The sequence below is a fragment of the Notolepis coatsorum genome (genome assembly GCF_963971535.1).
Source record: "Notolepis coatsorum genome assembly, chromosome: 1".
NCBI classification, from domain to species: Eukaryota; Metazoa; Chordata; class Actinopteri; order Aulopiformes; family Paralepididae; genus Notolepis; species Notolepis coatsorum.
The window spans coordinates 205,926,145-205,949,120 of record NC_140165.1 but is presented as its reverse complement, the minus strand read 5'-3'; the positions used below and the strand labels follow the sequence as shown (position 1 = coordinate 205,949,120).

Here is a 22,976-nt window from a genome sequence, read left to right as displayed (position 1 = left end):
TCATAAATTATGCATGCACCAGTGCGCGCACACACACACACACACACACACACACACACACACAGACACACACAGACACACACAGACACACACACACACACACACACACACACACACACACACACACACACACACACACACACACACACACACACACACACACACACACACACACACACAGAGACAGACACACACACACACACCATCTAATGTCTTCAAAGTTTAGACATACCTGTCATTCCATTACTAAGCTTCTATAATTATATGAGCAAATAGTGTTGTCTTTTCAGCATGACATACACATTTTGATATAGATTCTTACCGGTACATGATCCCAATATTAAAACGAACCTATGATATAGCTGCACCTATTTAATTTCAAACCTTTGTTTAAACTTGGAAGGCAACTATTGCCCTCATCTACAGTCACATTGAGTGTACATACAGAAATAAGCAAAAAAAGCCATATAAAATCACACAGCATATAAAATCATAACGAAGAGACAAGACAAGGCAACGGGCAAGGGTAACAAATCTTGACAACGGTTGGAGATCAAGGTCTTAATCTCCACAACAGAGGGGAGAATCTCAAGCTTTAAGGAATGTTGGAGTTCATTCCATGAGCTAGAGGGGCATCATAGCAAAATCCAGATGTACCCTGTTCAGAGCACACTCAGCCATACAATACACAATAGTATCATCTGCATACAGATGGGCTTGACAACCATTCAGCGAAGACACAATATTATTAATATAAATAGTGAAGATGACAGGACCTAGAATTGAACCCTGTGGCACACCTTTACAATTTCAGATTGGGCATAACCTGACTTTACGTACTGACGTCTCCCTGACATATAATAAACAATGATATTATACATAAGATTCTTACCGGTACATGATACAGATATTAAAATGAACCTATAATATAGCTGTACATAAGGATAATGACACATGGGCACGTTTTCAGGCAATGTAATGTACAGAAATGTAATTTACTCACAGTAATGACCAGAACAGTAGTGGAGGCTACGCTTAGCTGCGGTTGGACAAAAACTGTGTACCTCCAATTGTATTAATGTTCATATTTTTTGTTGAATTGAAAGATTACATGGTTCTCTCTATGGTGTGAGCAAGTTTCATGACCCAAAAGACAATGAAACCCAGTCAATACCAAAATTTAAAACTAATTATACGCAAGTGTAAATCTGAACATGAGGTGGTTTTGCTGTAGTAACGTCAATGCTGCCAGACATTGACCTAGGAGTAGGACTAATAGGAACCCAAGGAGGACAATAACACTACCTTAGGCATACTGCACCTTATGTGGATACTGTGATACTGTGAATAATGTATATTTCAGTAGATAGTAAATTATAACACTACCTTATGCATACTGCACCTTATGTGACACTGTGAATACTGTGAATATATATTTCAGTTAGTTAGATAGTAAATTATATTGACCTATTTGTTTACACTGCTTGTGTTGTTTTTACTACCTGTACCCCCCCCCCCCCCCCTTCCCCCATGCTGCTATGATGCCTGAATTTCCCCAAGGGGATCAATAAAGGAATATCTTATCTTATCTTACTGAAAAGTTTAACCTTTTGGAGTGTTTGCCTGACTGCAGCATTGTGCATTTTAGTTATAGATTAGAATAGAATAGATTAATGATCTAATGCAAGGGGTTGTGTAATATATTAATGATCTGATGCGAGGGGTTGTGTAATAGATTCATGATCTGATGCGAGGGGTTGTGTAATAGATTCATGATCTGATGCGAGGGGTTGTGTAATAGATTCATGATCTGATGCAAGGGGTTGTGCAATATATTCCTGTTACCACTGGTTTTGTAATATGTGTAATTTGTGCATAAACGCAGACACAAAACATGGTTCCACTTTCAAACGTAATTCACTGAACCCAGCAATAAAAAAAAACACAAAAAGTGGTAATTCTGTCTGTTAATAATGCTAGCGTTTTCTGGGACCCTGTGCCAAGCCCAAAGGCTTTTTAGGGGGACACTTAAACATATGCAGTGTCACCCCAAAAGGTGACCAGATCAAACATCTGCTTTTAGAATCCAACCTAGACTTCCTGTGTCTATCTGAAACCTGGCTGCACAGCAACTCTCCAGCGGCTGCTCTGTCTGTACCTGGTACAACATGTTCAGAAAAGATAGATCTGAAGGAAAGGGGGCAGGTCTGATGTTTTATGTTAAAGACCATATTCACTGCACCCAGATGATTCACTGGTCCTCAGATAATGAATTAGAGTGCATTGGTTTGATTTTTTCGACCAGCTTAAAGCAATTCTCAATGAGTTTCAAGTTCAAGTTTCAAGTTTCTTTAATAGTTGTCATACAGAAGTACAGAATACTTTTATACAAAATGCTTCTTACTGTTTCGCTCCAGAGACTGTGTTAGACAAGATAGTATGAAATAAAATAGTATAGCATGTAAAATAGAAGTAAAAATAGAGGTCACAGTGTTCAGTATAGACATATGTACAATGTTCGATGCAGAATAGAAGTAACTGAGTTACCATACAATATACAATATACTATGCAATGTACTAATATACAATACTATATAGTGCAGAGCAGAAATGGGATGAGGTACAATTTAGGTACAATTTACAGTAAGGTGTGCGAGTTGTAGTGCAAATCCTTTACCAATAAATATAAAGTGTAAAGTGTGTTTAGGTGTTCTAAAGTGTGTAAAGTAGGTGCTGCAGTGAGTTGCCCGTTTAAAGTGAGTGTGTGCGTGTGGATGTGTTTGCTGTGTGCATTTGATGGTTGCTGCATAGTGTTTATTGTTCGTTGAGCAGCCTGATGGCCTGGGGATAGAAGCTCCTTCTGAGTCTTTCTGTGCTCGCCTTAAGACTTAAGTGTGACCTTAATAAGAAAGCAATCTTAACCCTTTACCGGTCACTTCTTGAAATACCTGGAAATTCACAATTTCAACTCTAGAATGTTATTTTGGTGCTATTTCAAAAGTTATACAATTTTGAAATTATTTAATTTAATTTATTTATTTTATTTATTTAAATTTAATTATTTTAATTTTTCCCCTGTAAATTAAGGTTAACCAAAGTGTCCGTAAACAGGCCCTCGACCGGTAGCCCTAAAAATGTGGGGGCTATGGGGCATATTTTTCCTTATATGCATGCTGCCTCTTCAATGCTAAAAAAGCTAGACAGTGTGTACTGTATCATGCTTCTCTGCGCTTCATCACTAGTGCCAAAGGGCTTACTCACCATTGTGTGCTTTACCAAATGGTAGGATGGACCTCTCTGTATGTACGGAGGAAATCCCACATGTTTGTTTTTATATATAAGGCCATGAAGCTTCCCCTATATATTTCCAACCTAATTAGCTTTGCCTCTAGCAGCTACCATACCAGGTCCACAAGATGGCTACTTAAAAAAAAAAAAAAAGAATAAACACTGAACTAGGAAGAACAGCTTTTTCAAGCTTCGCACCTTGGGCATGGAATGGGCTACAGGACCATATCCACTTAGATACCCTGGTCTCTCGCTGCGAATTTAAATCTGTATTACATAACTTCCTACAAGAAGAATGTCGCTGCTTTCTGTAGTCGGGTCCCAACTGAAAAACTGCAAAATTACTGTATTCCCCTGTATTGTATGTCATACACTTTTACTATTATGTAGACTATTCTGTTTTGTGTTTTTGTGTTTACATGTGATGTATTGTATATTGTATACATGCACTTTTATTATGTTCTTGTGTGATGTATCGCACATTTTATTGCTGTCTGATATATTGCAAATGTTATTGCTGTCATCTTGGCCAGGTCTCCCTTGTAAAAAGAGATCTTGTATCTCAATGGGACTTCCTGGTTAAATAAAGGTTAAATAATAAAAAAAAAAAAAAAAAACTACATGGTACTACAGGGTACTACAGGGCACTACAGGGTACTACAGGGTACTACATGGTACTACATGATACTACATGGTACTACAGGGTACTACAGGGTACTACATGGTACTACATGGTACTACATGATACTACATGGTACTACATGATACTACATGATACTACTACATGGTACTACATGATACTACATGGTACTACAGGGTACTACATGGTACTACAGGGTACTACATGATACTACATGGTACTACAGGGTACTACAGGGTACTACATGGTACTACAGGGTACTACATGATACTACATGGTACTACATGATACTACATGGTACTACATGGTACTACAGGGTAGGACATGGTACTACATGGTACTACATGGCAATACATGGTACTACAGGGTACTACATGATACTACATGGTACTACATGATACTACATGGTACTACATGGTACTACAGGGTAGGACATGGTACTACATGGTACTACATGGCAATACATGGTACTACAGGGTACTACATGGTACTACAGGGTACTACAGGGTACTACATGGTACTACATGGTACTACATGGTACTACAGGGTACTACATGGTACTACATGGTACTACATGGTACTACATGGCAATACATGGTACTACAGGGTACTACAGGGTACTACAGGGTACTACAGGGTACTACATGGTACTACATGGCAATACATGGTACTACATGGTACTACATGGTACTACATGGCACTACAGGGTACTACATGACAATACAGGGTACTACATGGCAATACATGGCACTACAGGGTACTACATGACAATACAGGGTACTACATGGCACTACATGGTACTACAGGGTACTACATGGCACTACAGCACTACAGGGTACTACAGGGTACTACATGGCACTACAGCACTACAGGGTACTACAGGGTACTACATGGTAGAAGTAATACCCTAAGTGTGACTGACTAGATGCATCGGGCATATGTCTAAAAATGGATACAGTATACTTCACCTGAAGGGGCATATGACCGTTTATGGCTTCACCACTTTTTAGCTAACAACAAATCCTGATTTCACTAATCCTATGCAAAAAACACCTATCCCATCCTTTACAATGATTGTTCAACTGCAAAAATGAGTAAATGTTATCAACTCACCATGACTTGTTGAGGAAATAATGGATTTTGAAGAGTAGAAGCAGGTGCAAAAATTAGTTTTTTTTTGATGTGGTGAAAAGAAGGAAATTGCAGATCCCCAGGGTCTATCCTGATTGGTCAGATGGGACGGTGACAATATCTGTGTCATAGCCTGACCTGTGCTGATTGGCTGGAAGACGTTTTTTTCATAGATTAAATATCCCCCCTCTCCCACCTGGCTAAATATATTGTATGGGGAAGTGGCCAAAAATGGTTACTTGGCCGGTAAAGGGTTAATGGGTGATTTCAACATAAACTGGGAAGACAAACGTGCTAGAAAAACCCTAAAACAAACAATGACCAAACTATACTTTGTACAGTTAACGGGCCAACTAGGGTAACACCCACATCAAAGACCCAGATCGATCTAGATTCTAGTGCTTAGTAACATGCCAGAGAGGATAACAACGCTCATCTCAAGAAAACATCAAGGAATCGATTTAACCTGCCTTTGACAAAAAAGCATACATGTAGCTGGGTCATTCCTGACTATTGGTGACTTTTCAATGTGCTAACCTTTGGGGGAAAATCTTGTTTTCTTTTGCATTTTTAGAATTATATCAGGTAAATAACATGTTTAACCTTCACATACTTGTAACTCGATTTACGTACTTATTCGGCATTCTCAAATGGCTTTGCATTGTAAATTCTTTGTAGGATTTATGTAGGATTTACGAACTCGAAAAGGCAGTCGTAAGTCGGACAGACCGGTGTGCGCCATGGTTTCAACATCTTTCTCTGGGACAAGTCATTGGCGATTGCGGATACTACAAACATCCGTGGAATTAAATAATTATAATGATAATTAATACACCAATATTTGTATCATTATTAATCACGTTTTGCAGTTATAGTCCTGACTCAATGAGGCATCGTGAGCATTACACACACACACTGCAAACTAAATAAATAAGAACTAAACCGATCACCGCGGTAGATATAACTACTGTATATACTGTATTAATATGCCATATACTGTCTTCTTCTCTATGATATTATTTATTGTTGGTTTGATGTATTTCTATCGCTAAACAAAATAATGGCTTAGTGAGGCAGCCTCAGCGCACAGAGCACACACACACACACACGTAATGTATACGTGCAAAATTAATCATTCCAGCAAAGTATAGGCCTCTATTATTCTAATGACTTGTTATTAGATATATTAGTAAGTCCTACTGTAGAACATGACATATTAGCATGACATCTCATTTGCATGCAGAAAAGCACACATGGGAGCAAATAGACATCCTAACTACAGACAGATTAATCTAAGGGTCAGTCCCCGACCAGGTGAGATCACAGTACTGTAGGTTGAAGGAGAGAGAGAAAAGATGGGTCTTTAGCAGGGATGTAAAAGCTTCGACAGAGCAGGCGCCCTGATGACGGCAGGTAATTTGTTCCACAGGCAGGGAGGGCGGTAGACAAAGGCTCTGTAGCCGGCAGATATTTAATTTTTTTTGAAACAATACTTTACTTTAACTCAATGGACGCCACGGTCTAGCCCATCTTTTGTTCCTACTGGGCCAACGCTCTAAGAGATAGGAATAAGTGGCAGTGTTTGCAGGGCTATATATTCTATATTATAGTTATCGATACAATACTATGGCCCATTTGACACCACCTATCTATCGTTCAATATATGAAAAAGAATACATTTGTTCGTCAATACATTCACGTGTTATGCCATGTTGAATATGAATATAGTTTAGAGTGATCCTGTCTAATGAATGGAAATATCGAATAAAGAAATAACGATGAAAACTCGACTATACTCGGGTCTGACGCTGAACGGTCGGCGAGATAACCCGACTATCATCGGGTCTGGCGTCCAAAGAGTTAAACAATACTTTAGTATATATATCAAACACGTTTTACTTTTTTCTTTTTTATGTGGTTTACTTTCCTCATATTTTGCCTAACAGGCTGGAAATGTATAGGACATACAGACTAACACCGTAAAAAAAGCAAAGATTGTTGGTGCTCACCTCACTTTGCTTCTTTGAATTTTCCGCCAAATGAGTGATTCCAGTTCCTGCATGTTGGTTCATGGGAATTGTAGTTTTCTTTTGTTCAGAAGGCTAAAAACCACAAACTAACAAGGTGGAATGCAATTTTGGGGACACACAGTAAATTCTAATTCAAAATAAATAACATTAATTTATCCATTTATATATAATTAATTATAATTATATTATATAATAATATAATATTATCTAATTATATAAATAGAGAGATTTTAACTTGAACTATATGATAATAAAGGCATATTTCAACTTATTTATAATTATATTACAAATGTCTCTAATTGAAACTGAACATTTGCTTTGGGGACATTGTAAAAAGGGGTGTATGTGCCTAAAAAACATATTTAAAATAATATATATATTATATATATAGTACATGCATTTTTGTGTGTTAATGTTATAAAGAGGACGTCAATCTATAATAAAAGCCTTTCATTATAAACATGTGATTCATTTTTAGTAAGATATAACGAGTTATATCCTGAGGACAGAAAAGTCACCAATAGCCAGGAATGACCCAGCTACTTCAGAATTCCTAGAGCTGACCAAGACGACTTTGATGCTGCAATAAATTAAATCAACTGGAGTGATGTGTTATCAGGGATAGATGTGGAAACAGACAGCCACCTGTTTCTCTCCAAAATCAAGTCCACAATAAATAGCTTTCTCAAAGAAACAAAGTCCAAATGTAGTCAAAAAAGTACCCTCCTAAGGGTAAGCGAAGATATATGGAAATTAATGAAGGAAAGGGACCATGCCCTAAAAATAGCTGTAAAATCGAAAATGTAACATGACAAGCAGAGGTTTACAACCCTGAGAAATAAAGTAAGCAAATAACTGAGACAGACATTATATATATATAACATTATAAATGAGGCAAAAGGTAACTGTAAACTGATCTTGGATAATCTGAAGAAACTGACAGGAAAAGACCATAGAAACCCAGCAAAAAGACTAGAACTTAATGTAAATGGCTGCCTAATGCAAGACCCACTAAATCAAATCAAATCCAATCAAAATGTATTTGTAAGGCCCGACAACACACGTTAATGTCCCCATGGTGCTCCAAGTGGTGACCGAATGTAAATATCTTGGAATCATCCTAGATTGCATCATCCTTACATTTAAAAAAAAAAAAGTCAAAAAGGTCACGCGAACAGTCAAATTCAATCTATCCAACTTCAGATACATCAGAAATTGTCTGAACATTGAAGCAGCAACACTGTGTACTTCAATGCCATCGTCATGTCACACCTTACATACTGTATTACTAGCTGGACCCAGGCCTACAAAACAACTCTACCACCCATTAAATCTGTGTACAAACAGGCTCTGAAGGTTCTGGACCAGAAGCCTATCCGTCCCCACCACCACTGCAATTAACTGCTATATATTATGCTTTCTTTTTTAGCAGCTTTTTAACACCAGGCCCAGGGACAACACTGGCTAACACTGTCTCACACATTTACAGTAATGTTCATTAATGTGTGTTGTCCCTGTTCCAAAAAAGTCTAAATTAAACTAAACTCTCCTTCTCTCCTCTCCTCCTCTACTCTCCTTCTCTCCTCTTGTCTCCTCTCTTCTCCTCTCATCTCCTCTACTCTCCTTCTCCCCTCTCCTCTTTTCTCATCTCTTCTTCTCTTCTCTCATCTCCTCTACTCTCCTTCTCTCCTCTTGTCTCCTCTCTTCTCCTCTCATCTCCTCTACTCTCCTTCTCCCCTCTCCTCTCTTCTCATCTCTTCTTCTCTCCTCTCATCTCCTCTACTCTCCTTCTCTCCTATTGTCTCCTCTCTTCTCCTCTCATCTCCTCTACTCTCCTTCTCCCCTCTGCTCTCTTTCTCTTCTTCTCTCCTCTCCTCCTCTCATCTTTTTGAGTCACATTGTACATCTTCCTTCCTCTACTTCACTCCCATTTCACTCCCACCAAATCCACTGAGTGAACATCTAACATGTGTGAAATAGCATGTGAGTCTTATTTCCCTCTGTGATGCTAATCATCACCACCGCCTTGTTTTTTCACCACCCCCCTAATCTATTTCCTCCATCATCTCTCACTCTCACTTGTCAATCCATCTCTTTCCTTTCCTTTCCTTTCCTACCCTGATCTCTTCCTATTTCTAAAATATGCTCCTTCTCTTTCTCACTGTTTGACTTTATTTGACTGTCTTCCTCCCTCTTTCCCCACTCCCTCCCTCCTCTGAGTTGCTCTGAGTCGAAGGGGTGGTGTGGTGAAGTATTTGGAGAATTCCTGACGACCAAACCAAAGCTGCCTGGCTGCCCTCCCCACTCCCTTCACACAGGCTTACCCAAATAAGGCTGGGCTTTTTTACCAGACCGAGAGAGAGAGAAAGAGAGAGAGAGAGAGAGAGAGAGAGAGAGAGAGAGAGAGAGAGAGAGAGAGAGAGAGAGAGAGAGAGAGAGAGAGAGAGAGAGAGAGAGAGAGAGAGAGAGAGAGAGAGAGAAAAAGAGAGAGAGAGAGAGTTGCAGAAAGGCCATGCCCTTTTAAGGATGTGGTTTCCTTTTCCCCCTTGTTCCCTCCTTTCTGTTTTTCTCCCTCCCTCCTTTTCTCTCAGCCTCTCCTCCTAGACAAGTGAAGTCACTGTAGCCTCATTGTAGCCTGTAGCCATCTGGTCCTTTTAAGCCATCAGTTTTTTAGAGGGAGGATCCAGCCTACTGCTAATCGTATACAAACGCTCACTCAAACAGCCATCCACTCAACCGGCACACACCAGAGCACAGCGCAGGACCAGCTCTTCTTCTCCTCCTCCACCTATTCTTTTGCACGGTGAGTTTTGTCTCTGTTGGAGTTTACCTGTGCTTAGGTTGACAGTCTGTCAGTGGGTCAGACAATCAGCCAACCAACGAGACAGAGGACAGAATCAGCTGATCAAGTCATATCGGTCAGTCTGGCCTTCGGTCAGTCAGCCAGTCAGGTGAAGTCGTCAGTCAGTTAATTGTCTGGTCAGATTATGCTGTTCAGCCAAGTCCTTTGACAAACAGAGAGCATGCATGTTTTGTGGTCCACATGACACAGAAACAATCAAATCTTTAGATACATGCAGGCCTACATGTTATAAATTGCATACTGTATGCCATCATGTATCTAACTCGTTTGTATGGCATGTGTGCACAACCATCGTGTCTTGGAGTCTCATACACCATCATGTGTGTGAGTGTACTTGATATGATGATCTTCCTTGGATTGACGATTGTTGTCGATCAGGTGTTGCTTTAGTTGTCAGATGCAAATGTTAATTTCTTCATATTTTACTGCTGTGCTGTTATATACCCTCAATGATTTTGTTTTGTGGCAAATGGAGGAATCCTAGAGAACTATAATCGACTAATATAGACTTTTTCTACTTAGGAGAGGATGTAGGAGGTGTTGAAGGGTGACAGAGGAGGTGATCAGCTCCATGTAGGAGGTGTTGTAGGGTGACAGAGGAGGTGATCAGCTCCATGTAGGTGTTGAAGGGTGACAGAGGAGGTGATCAGCTCCATGTAGGAGGTGTTGAAGGGTGACAGAGGAGGTGATCAGCTCCATGTAGGTGTTGAAGGGTGACAGAGGAGGTGATCAGCTCCATGTAGGAGGTGTTGAAGGGTGACAGAGGAGGTGATCAGCTCCATGTAGGAGGTGTTGAAGGGTGACAGAGGAGGTGATCAGCTCCATGTAGGAGGTGTTGTAGGGTGACGGAGGAGGTGATCAGCTCCATGTAGGAGGTGTTGAAGGGTGACAGAGGAGGTGATCAGCTCCATGTAGGAGGTGTTGAAGGGTGACGGAGGAGGTGATCAGCTCCATGTAGGAGGTGTTGAAGGGTGACGGAGGAGGTGATCAGCTCCTCCTGCCAGGAACAGCATCACTTGCATTCTCCTGTTTGCTCTAGCAAATGAACCACTGCCATACATGGGCTTTAGATGCCTGGATGCCCAAAGGTCAGAAGGGGAGATGCAAACACAGAGTTACAGAGACAGACAGACAGACAGACAGACAGACAGACAGACAGACAGACAGACAGACAGACAGACAGACAGACAGACAGACAGACAGACAGACAGACAGACAGACAGACAGACAGACAGACAGACAGACAGACAGACAGACAGACAGGTGAGTGGGGAGAGACAGCAAAGACTGTATCTAGACTTCTCTGGAAGCAGACTTTTCCACAACAAATGTTGCTCCATGAACACAATATTTAATTTGAGACATGATGTAGGTAGATGGAGGCCCTCAGTGTAAAACCATAGCTGTTGTATGCGGAGTGAAGACCACTGAAACAGAATGGGCCATAGCAGTTCCTTGAAGGTCCAACCCCCAGGGTTGCCAAGCCTACAGTAGCTGGAGGGAAGTCCCTCTGGACGGCGCTGCTCGCTACAGCAACAACCATAGCAGATAAGCCTATCCACACTGCCAGTCGTCTGGCAACAACACACGTACAGCAGTACAGAGCATCACACTAGTTTATTTACAGTTGTTCACCACAGCCATATACAATAAAGGGTTATCTTACAGTGATATGCTTCAGATAGCATTATTCAGTCCAGTGGTGACATATAAGGGTTCTGCCAATATAATGCAGGACCTCTTTAGAGACGTCTTTATTCGGCATGCAACGACATGGGACATGCAATGGGCGGCACACACACACACAGGAATACACACACACACATGCATTGTCTTTCTCAGGGTCGCCGATGCGATTGAGCTCTGCTCTTAACCCATCCCGTCGTCCTTCCCCTCAAGGGCAGCTGGGAGCAGATAGGGCGTTGGCGAGGGGGCGTGCCCGGGGACCAATCCAAGTGCTCCTGCCTGTCTTCGTCAGGGACATGACAGCGTCAGCGATCTGTTGTTGTGCATGTTTTTCCATTGGGTTTATCTTATCAGGGGGGACCCTTGCGAGCACGGGGAGAACATGCAAACTCCACACAGAAAGGCCTGGGAGATACCCCACCTGGGTACCTGGCATCGCGGAAACCTGGTCCCCAAGCGGGAATCGAACCCTGGACCTTCTTGCTGTGAGGCGACAGTGTTAACCACTACACCACCGTGCTGCAATGAGGGGATAGCAGTTATAACCCAACCCTTATATACCAAACCTACATCAGATAACACTATCTGTTCCAGTTCAGTGTCAGCAGAAACACAACAGATCACCATGCAGTGATTAGCTGCTAAGCTCCAGCAGCGGGTCGGCTACATGATGTCATGTCCTCAGGCAGCCACAGTTCCCACCGACCACAGGCCCCGACACTGGCTTCCTGTTCGGGCACCAGCCAGGGTCACCATGGTAACACAGAAACAGAGCAGGAACAACAGAATGTAGAGGTTTGGACGGTGGTGGTGACAATGTCATGCATAATAGGGAGGTGTAGTGGTTGTTGTTTCCGGCCGGTCCACCTCGCTTGAAATCACAATGTATTTCCCCATTGCCCATTTCTAAATCGTCTCGTTTAAAACAAATAACATTTGCATGGTGTACCTTTCTGTGCGTATTCATCCTCAATCTATAGCTCAACATGAAAATATTCACAATTAATCGTAAAATAATGACGTCAAATTTTATTTCAACCAAAAATGCTTAAACCGATAATCCATTTTCCCAATGATAAATCCCTAAACGGATGGACCACGCGGGCGGTCCAAAGTGAAGTCAGACTACACCTCCCTATAAGATACAGTATATTATGAGAGTAAGCTATAGCGCGCTTACTTGAAAAACACACTTTGGAAAAATATAAGAAGGTGGTGTAAATGCATGGTATTGGGGAGTTTGAATCGTGAACAGCACCTATTCCATTCATGCATGATAACCTAGATCAATGAAGTCAACACAGGATACATAGCCAGCCAGGCAAAACAGAAGCTTGTTTAAATAACAACTGTTCCTGAGTTATTAGACCTGGACCTGGTTCCAAACCTAACAACTGGTCCCTAGGTGCACATGAATACCAAACATGGAACCAGGCCCCAATGGTCCTAGTTGACCTCCCAAGCGATGACGCAATCATTATATGGTTGGCACCACACAGACTGACACATGGTAAAGAAAGAAACAGATAACTGTCGGCAATGAAGAAAGAAACTCTTCTCTTCTCTTCTCTTCTCTTCTCTTCTCTTCTCTTCTCTTATGTATCTTCTCTTCTCTTAATTTCTCTTCTCTTCTCATATTTTCTCTTAATTTCTCTTCTCTCCTCTTCTATCCCCTACATTTCTCATCACTTCTCTTCTCTTCTCTCCCCTTCATTTCTCATCACTTCTCTTCTCTCCCTTTAATTTCTCTTCTCTTCTCTTCTCTTCTCTCTCTCTCTTCTCTTCTCTTCTCTTCTCTTCTCTCCCCTTCATTTCTCACCACTTCTCTCCTCTTCATTTCTAAAGGGCATTGAGTTATCTGTGTTGTGCCTACAACTCCTCTGTCCTGCTATGGAGCAGAGCTTGTATGATTTGTAATTGTGGTCAACATAGTTGTTTATGAGGCTGTAGACTAGAGGCCAATGGAAAAAGAACTTAACAGCATCATACCAAACCAGCATTCCTCTATAATGTCTCCTATAATGACGCATCTCAGTGAGGGTAACGAGGCATGAGTAGAGAGAGAGAGAGAGAGAGAGAGAGAGAGAGAGAGAGAGAGAGAGAGAGAGAGAGAGAGAGAGAGAGAGAGAGAGAGGGAGAGAGAGAGAGAGAGAGAGAGAGAGAGAGAGATCAGAGTCTACAGAGAGAAAGAGAGAGGGGGGAGAGAGAGAATCAGAGTCAGACTGGAGAGAGATACAGACAGGCACAGAGAGAGAGAGAGAGAGAGAGAGAGAGAGAGAGAGAGAGAGAGAGAGAGAGAGAGAGAGAGAGAGAGAGAGAGAGAGAGAGAGAGAGAGAGAGAGAAGAGAGAGAGAGAGAGAGACAGAGAGAAGAGAGAGAGAGGAGAGAGAGTCAGACAGAGAGAGAGAGGGGAGAGAGTCAGACAGAGAGAGAGAGAGAGAGAGAGAGAGAGAGAGAGAGAGAGAGAGAGAGAGAGAGAGAGAGAGAGAGAGAGAGAGACAGGACAGACAGACAGAGAACAGACAGACAGACAGACAGACAGACAGACAGACAGACAGACAGACAGACAGACAGACAGACAGACAGACAGACAGACAGACAGACAGAGAGACAGACAGACAGGTTTCTGGTGGTGTGGAAGAACAGGGATCATGGCGGTCCTGCTCTGTGGCCTTCCCTGGCATCAGTCCTGTGATACCATCAGCACGTAGACTATGAGACTATGAGGGCATGTGTACACTATCTGGCAGCTACAAAGAACACTTTGTAGACTTATCCAAACATGGCAAAACCATAGCAAAATATTGTATGCCAAAATAAATCAATAGGCATTGTGGAACAACTGATTTTCTCTCTGGAAAAAAGGAGACTCTTGCAGAAACATGACATCTTGTCAAGTGACTTGACCTCTAGGTGTTTAACATTCAACATTTAAACTTTGACCCCCCCCCCCCCCCCCAGGAACAGGAAGTTGAAGTGACCTGACATCGAGATGGCATCAAAGGTGATGGTGCAAACTGCACCATGATATGGGCTTCGCACTTGGCTGTTGGGCCCAAATATGCAATATGACAGCATAAAATGTGGCAGCAATGTGTGTGTGTGTGTATTGACACAGAGAGAGAGAGAGAGAGAGAGAGAGAGAGAGAGAGAGATGAGGTGAAAGTATGCTAAAATGGCTGAGTGTCACAGGGCTCCCATTGTGCACTACTTCACCTCAGACTAAAGGTTGAACTGGTGTGCATTCTGAGACAACAAAAATGCAATTGATGTTTCTCTGTTGGGAAATCAAGGTTCTCTACTTGAGTGCTGAGCATCTATGCTTCTATACACGCATCTGACATGCATGTCATCGATATGTTTGTATTTGTATATGTATATGCGCAGGGTGAACACGTACTGTATGTTTCTGAGTGAATGTGCTATTTGTCCCAAATTGTTCGCATGTGTCTGTGTCTAAGGATCCAATGTCTGTGCCCTTATGTATGGCTAAACAATATTGCAGTGTTGGACAAATACTACTGCTTGTATCAGTTTAATAGTATAGGGAGTAGGCTACTCCTGCTTACAGTAATAAAAAAGGTGTATTTGTACAGAAATATAAATATATATATAAACACATAACACATCAAATTGTATGTAAGCAAGAGTAACGCTTCCCTTGAACTGACAATAGATATATTTTTGGTTGCACCTTGAATATTGGTGCAAGCGCTGTCCTCATTATCTGTTGTTATATCAAGCATAAAACAACCAGCGAGGAAATAGTTGCAATAGCATCCCAGGTTGCTTGCACATACAGTATCTGGCATATCCAGATAGTCACACTCCAAAGCGAAACATTTGACAACGTTCCACTGTCAAGCTGGCGTAGAGGCAGCTCTGTGTACGAGTGTGAATCATAGTCTGATTCTAAATATTCCAAGTAAGAGTCTAGCTAGAAACAAAAATGTATCTTGCCATACATTCTCAGCTGAATAGTAAGGCCATTCCTCCTTGCCTCCATCAAATACAAAATAAGATACAAAATTGAACTCCTCTTGTCGACAAGCGCAAAACAGACCACATCATCTCCCTCCACTTAATGTTTGTGCCAAATGGACATTCTTAGGCCTTTTCTAGTGTTAATCTCCCTCTCTCCCTCCCTCCTTCCCTTCTCTCCACCTCTCTGCACTGTTCTCTCCTCAACCCCCCTCCAACTTTCCTCCACCCCTCATCTCAGGGAGTCGTCGGCATGGCTAACAAGGGTCCATCTTACGGGATGAGCCGGCAGGTTCAGGACAAGATCGACAGCAAGTACGACACGGATCTGGAGCAGATCCTGGTGGAGTGGATTAACCTGCAGTGTGACAGTGTGGGCAAGCCAGAGGCAGGGAAACTGGGCTTCCAGTCCTGGCTCAAAGACGGATGTGTGAGTACGAGCCGCATGTTTTCATTAAAGGTGTTGTAAGTGGTATAATGTTGTTTGTTAAAATAAGTGGTCTACATGTTAAAATAATAGCCTTACACTCAAGACGGCCATCACTGGAGTGTTTGGTCAGTAACATGGGTCACCCAGTCCCTCCACTCTGCAGTAAACATCAGTGATGGCTGTTGGAATGTAGGGGGAATACCACTGATTTTCAATACTGGAATGATATGTTACCTTCAGGAGGTACGCAACACGACCCATGAGGTGCTCTGTTACACAGAACATCAGATAAGTCGTCCTTTGAAACTGTTTGGAATAGAATCGGCTGTTAAAAATAAACACTTTGCAGAGTATCTTTGCAGTAGCAGCCAGTAGTTTCTAAAAGGATGCTGATTGGTCAGAACCACTGCGCATCATTTGAAGCCTGACAAGGTGGATTGATTGATTGATTGAAAATGTTATTAACAGATTGCAGAATGGGTACAATACAGTACAGCTCAATACACACAATTGTTAAGGGGATGCAGACCAGAGAAAGACTTTCGTCTTGTTTACATCAGGGTCCCCCATTTTCAATTTATCATAACATATATGACATACATGACATACAGATACAGTACTGTTACATCTAGACATTTATGACATACCAGATCTACAAATATACAGTAGTCACGTGATTTCATAATCTTCTGATCCTGCAAAGCCAGCTGCCGTGCTAGGTTAGGAGGTACAGTACTATGATGATAAGCAGAAAGTTCGATGCAGTTTCAGAGCCGAGATCCATAAGCCCACTGGGTCAGGTCAGGCAAGCTGCTTATGCAGCTGGGATGCTACTTTAGCACGCCTCCCCTTTCTCCCCTATTCCTTTCAGGAATAACATGTGAATTCTTAAAATGGGTGGCGTTCCCCTTTAACTCTCTTGTATCTCCTATGTCCCTCGCTCTCCTCTCCCCAGGTGCTGTGTGAGTTCATCAACACCCTGTTCCCAGGGGACACCAAGGCAGTGAAGAAGATTCAATCGTCCCCCATGGCCTTCAAACAGATGGAGCAGATCTCCCAGTTCCTCACCGCTGCCGAGAAGTACGGTGTCGCCAAGACTGACATGTTCCAGACCGTCGACCTCTGGGAAGGTCAGAGCTGATGCATGGACTTCTTTTCTTAAACAGAAAACACTTTTCAAAGTATTTGAAAGGCTTTGAACCAGATCTGGAACAGAAGCATTTGTATTTGTGAAAGGCAGAGTTGGTGTAAGCTATCCTGATGACTGCACTAGAAGTATCTAGGTACACAGGGTTTCATTTCTAAATATATTCTACATCTACAGCCCTTTAATTTTGGAAAAAGGTTTCTAGCTGGGATGTACAGTACTGTGTCTGCTCACTATTTGATTATCTTCTAAAAACTGTCTTGTGCCAAGTTTATTAGCAAAAAATATGGCTCATAACTTGAAATAGTATCTCATCAATATCAAATAGTGGATGTTTTGTTTTGGAATGAAGCTCTTCATATACATAACAGAATACTGGTGTGTGTGTGTGTGTGTGTGTGTGTGTGTGATGCCATGTTAACAAGCCTGATTGTGTTTGGGCCATGATAGGTAAAGATCTGGCCGCGGTGCAGAGGTGCCTGTCAGCTCTGGGAAGCCTGGCCGTGACTAAAGACCAGGGGACGTACCGGGGAGACGCCAGCTGGTTCTTCAAGTGAGTTCCATACAGAAGATGTGTTCTTTTTATACTACTAATAGACCTGTCTCAAACCCTGCCCCTTTTCTTGATCCTCCAATCACAGCTGTCGCTTACCTCGGACAAACTTGGTTTGTCCGAGGTAAGCGACAGTTGTGATTGGAGGATCAAGAAAAGAGGGCAGGGTTTGAGACAGGTCCATTCTGACGTTGAACAGCATGACGCATGGAGCCAGGCATGCGTCGTCTTTGGCCCTGGAACTCACATCTGAGCTGCCTGGTTACTAGAATGATATGAGGATGGGAAGCAGCCCCAACCTTCTCAGAAGTAGTTCAGCACTGGCAGACATTCGTTCTGGCTACTTCGTTCCGACAGCCCAATTTCTCTCTAAAGGGGATGACAAACAATTTTACAAGGACCCATAATGACCGATCTTGGTCTTATTAGTGTCATTGCATACGGTATATCATTTGACATTCTATGTCATAGCTTTTCTGTATGTATGTCGTAGCCTCTCACGATAGCTTTACAAATTTGTATTCCGATGTGTGCATGTTTTTTCACAATATTTCCCTTAATTCATTGCAGGAAAGCCCAGGAGAACAAACGGGATTTCTCTGATGACCAGATGAAGGCAGGGAAGAATGTGATTGGCCTACAGATGGGCTCCAATAAGGGAGCTTCTCAGCAGGGCATGAGCTACGGAGCAACCAGACAGATCCTCTGAGACCGTTGATCCACCGACACCGAAAACCTCTTTGATCCTCTCCATACCTGATCCCCCCTGCCCCCACTCAACCCAAATACCTTCCTAGGTCCTAGGTCCAAAACGAGGCCTAACCTAACTGCCCATCTGCTTTAGAGCCTTACTACATTATATCCCGTACCAAAACCTTAATTCCCTATGAGCAGGGCTGCTATGAGCTTCTCCCTCCCCTCCTGTCCTCTTACTCTGAACCCTTCAGTATCCTGTACTGGCGAACAACCCAAAGCCCAGCCTGCCTTGCAGCAGATAGAACAAGTGGGACAGTCTTAGTAGTTCTGAATTGGCGTAATACTTTTCTTTTTAATAGTAGACATTGAATTCCGAATTCAGACTCAAATTATAAACCACAGAGATGTCTTAAACCTTCAGGAGGATGTTTGATGGAATTCTAGAGGCAATACAAATACTTGTGTCATACCGTGTTATACAATATTGACGAGTATTCACTACTGCCTGCAAGTCTGCTATGCCCGCTGTATCAGCCCAGGTATTTTTATACATTGTCCCATTAAATAATGATGTTGACATTACATTACAGTGTGGACTTTGATTGTGGGTAGTTGGGTTTTATTCTGGACTCTACGATCCACAGACTACTAAACTTCAACAAGGCAGAAGTGTAAATACCAGCAGACAAAGTGTCCCTACTACAGTGTGTGTGTGTGTGTGTGTGTGTGTGTGTGTGTGTGTGTGTGTGTGTGTGTGAGAGAGAGAGAGATCAGGCCACTGGGGCAAAGCAGCATGTACAGTATGTGTCCCATGTTAAATAATGTAGGTTGAATGAACAGATAAGAAACAAAATCCCATCAACAGTATTTATTCTTTCCATTCAGGTCATCTGTCACTGTGACTTGCACAGCAAAACACAGCGTTCCACTTTCCACTCCAAACATTTCTTACGTTAAAAAAGATTTGAACTCTTTAATACTTAATAACAGTTTATAGAAATCAATCTTGTTTGAAGTATATCTGTACAACAGGCACGCAGTGTGTGTATATATATATAGATTTAAAAAAAATCTTTTTCTGAAAAAAATACACCAAATCCCACACACACACTTGAAACTCCCAAATAAAGTATTTCAAGTACTGGAAGAAATTGGTAGCCCTCACACTCACTCACACAACAACCCAAAACCACAATGACCACTATGAATGACATTATCAAACCTGTTCCAACAAGAACATGCACTCTCTCTCTTATACACACAAACACACACACACACACACTAGGGCTGAACGATTTTTAATCGAAATCGCAATTTTAAATGATGGAATTAGCTAATCGCAATTTGACCAGGAAGTCCCATTGAGATACAAGATCTCCTTTGCAAGTTGTTGTTATTGTTGTAGGAACAGTTTGGGAGAGGGAGGTAAGGGGTTTTAGATTGTGTGTTGTGAAGTTTAGACTTCAGAGAGGGAGAGTAAAGTACAGGAAAAAAAGTACCGTTGGGTACCAGTATCGATTCCCAGGTAAAAAGAAACATTTTCAGGCTCAGTGTCCCAAACAGACCCAAGGCGTAGGCCAGATGCAAGTCGCATTTTACAATAAACCTCTGTGGGGCTGCTTAAAAAAAATTATTATAATCGCAAATTAGATTATTTCCCAAAATCGTGCAGCCCACACACACACACACACCAGTAGTTTCATAAAATTCCCTAGTGCACATTCAAATTTGATCTCTCTCTTTCTCAAAGTACAGGACCAATTTCTGTCCCCGTCTAACACACACCCCAGTACACACATGCACAAACACACACCTCTGAGAACAGTGTTGGGGAGTCGTTCACTACATGTAGTTCAATTTCTAGTTTAACTACATTTTGCAGTAGTTGGAAAGCCGGGTGAGCCTTTACGCTGATGACACATGGTTATATCTCTCAGACCCAGAAACCTCTGTTCCTCCCTTGTTAGATTTCATTGAATCATTTGGTAAGCTTTCTGGCTACACAATCAATTGGGGTAAGAGTGAGTTCATGCCTCTCTCGGGCGGCCTGAACTCAGACTTTCTTAATGCTCTACCATTTAAAGTAGTAAATGACAATTTTTCATATTTAGGACTCAGAATATCCAGAAATCCCAAACTCTTATTTAAACTTAACTATGCTGACATGGTCACAAAGTTAATATAATAATATAATAATATTCCAGTGGTTTTCCAGGGTTTATGGCACTCTTTGGGTGTTCAGAGACTGCCTTAAGGTACACAAGGGAGGAACAACAGACACTAATGCTCGGCATGGTAGCCGCACAAAAAATTATTCTAACAGATTGGAAATCACCTACACCTCGTGTTTCCAGAAATGGCTCAATGAAATGATCACAATCATACAGATGGAGATGATCCGCTATTACAGATCCAAAGAGCACAACAGGTTTTCGGACATATGGAGCCCATTCATTGACTATCTGAAGGACAAATAACTGCATTCTGCAGAGACTCACCCCTGTATATCTCATGTTTGACCTGCACCTTGTAACACCTGGCTATATAGAAATGTGCTCCCTGTCCCCCTCCTACTTTTTAGAGTAGTTAAGGTTCAGTTTAACTATTTTATTGTTATGTAGCTTGTTGTTTGGTAAACTACAGTTGTAGAGTAGTTGCCCCAACACTGTCTGAGACGCACAGGCGCGCACGCGCACACACACACACACACACACACACACACACACACACACACACACAGAGACACACACAATATTTAAAGGATAACCTTGCTATTTTGGACCTTAGCTACAATTTCCCTTGGCTACAATAGCAGACAATGGGCAATCAAATCCTTTGCAAAAACAATGATAAATGTGCTTCTCCGAGACGGGAAGTTCAGGGTGTATTCTTGCGATACATTTCACGGGAGAGCATATTGAGACCGGTAAGAATACACCCTGAGCTTCCTGTCGAAAAAGCACATTTATCACTGTTAAGGATTTACAATTGCCCATTGTCTGCTATTGTAGCCTAGAGAGCGCCTGCAGGGAAATTGTAGCTAACTCAATACTGGACCGCTCAGTGAAATGATGGTCTCTATGTGTCAGGTACATGGTAGACAGACCGTGAATAGGGTCTTAACCCTTTCACTGCCACACTACCAAAACGGTTAACCCTTTCACTGCGACAATACACAGAAGGTTAATCCTTTCACTGCCACACAACAGCCGGTTAACCCTTTCACTGCCACACAACAGAAGGTTAACCCCTTTACTATCACACAACCGACGGCGACCGACGGTGGCAGTGAAAGGGTTAAGGTCGAAAAAATTGCGAAGTTATGCTTTAATAAAAGGCCACATGTTTGGGGAAAGCAGAGAGGGACTTGAGTCCCCTTTTCACGGTCCAGTTCATCTCGAGTCCACTTCTGCACCCACATGGTCAGGGGTCAGAGGTCAGAAGTAGGTTCAACTACAGGGGAGGAGCCGCAGGGCCCCGTAGCCTGAGAACGTCGCTGAAAGGTCGAGTCTGAAGGGAATTCATGGTTCCACCACGGAGAAGTTGGTCTGGAGGTAAAAAGACACCGTTGGCCTCCCTGTCTGCTGCCCGGTCCCTTTGTCCTCCTCCCGGGGGTGAATATGAGTAGTCTGTGAAGAGAATTATTGTGACGGCCTGCTGTGGGCTTTTCTTTTCTTTGTCCAATCGCTGAGAAAATGGACAACAGAATGAGCCTCCTCCTCCATAGCTGAAGGGAAATGTTTCACGTAGGTGTGAAAGGTAAGCCCAAAGTAAACAATCACCTGAAAGTGGCGGTCGTTTGTTTTCACGAGTGGAAAGGCAAACGAGTTACAGAGAAACAAAGTCCCACACACACACACCCGCCAGGAAGAAGCAGGCCTTCCTTTTCCCACCAAAAGAACCACTTATTTTTCCCCCTTCATGGGATATGCCCACCTGTTTTAAGAAACTTGGGCTGATTTAGTCCCCACCATCCTGCCAAACGGTCCATCGCTGCCAGTAGTTCCTCAAAGGACGCCGACCGCTCCGAACCACGGTGGCGATCTGCTGCCGTGCGACGTTCCATTTAGTCTGGGAGTGCTTTTAGTCCCAAAACAACTTGCTTCAGGGTTTTGGTTTTTCCCCATATTAGAAGTAGAAATGATTTGCATTTGTTTGCAGTGCTATGGAAGTCAATCATGTATCTGAAAAACCTTTAACCTTAACTCTTTCCATATTGTTTACTTTTGTTGTGACACAGGAAAGTGTTTGTAAGGTGCTAACGTTACCTGTGATGTAGATTTTTAAGAGACATGGTTCGGTTCCCCATTGACTTCCACTAGCTTTGCTAATGATTACTAAATCATTTCCACACCTCAAAACACCTAAAAAAAACAAAACCCTGGCTACCTTTTGGGTGGACAGGGTTAAGTCAGATGGAGTACATTCCAGCCCAGTGCTATGTGTCTGGGTTCTCTCTGGTGATGAGAGGCACTTTGGCCTGTGTGTCCAGCACTGTGTGCAGCTCTATATCAGAGGCCATCCCAGAGTC

General features: G+C 42.3%; 2 protein-coding genes across 2 annotated transcripts in view; one reads left to right on the top strand and one right to left on the bottom strand.

Annotated features, from left to right (window-relative positions):
* Positions 1-9,722: 9,722 nt before the first annotated feature.
* On the top strand, positions 9,723-19,027 carry tagln (transgelin). Its single transcript, XM_084334185.1, has 5 exons — positions 9,723-9,892; positions 15,861-16,049; positions 17,005-17,179; positions 17,647-17,749; positions 18,320-19,027. Exons 2-5 carry the CDS (start codon positions 15,873-15,875, stop codon positions 18,456-18,458), a joined length of 594 nt encoding a protein of 197 aa, XP_084190311.1. The 5' UTR covers positions 9,723-9,892; positions 15,861-15,872; the 3' UTR covers positions 18,459-19,027.
* A 271-nt stretch (positions 19,028-19,298) lies between these two features.
* Positions 19,299-22,976, bottom strand: part of pcsk7 (proprotein convertase subtilisin/kexin type 7) — a 67,394-nt gene continuing 63,716 nt past the window's right edge. The window contains exon 17 of the mRNA XM_084334173.1: positions 19,299-22,976. This exon is cut by the window's right edge and continues 192 nt beyond it. Coding sequence (XP_084190299.1) covers positions 22,884-22,976 — 93 coding nt within the window. The 3' untranslated portion in view covers positions 19,299-22,883.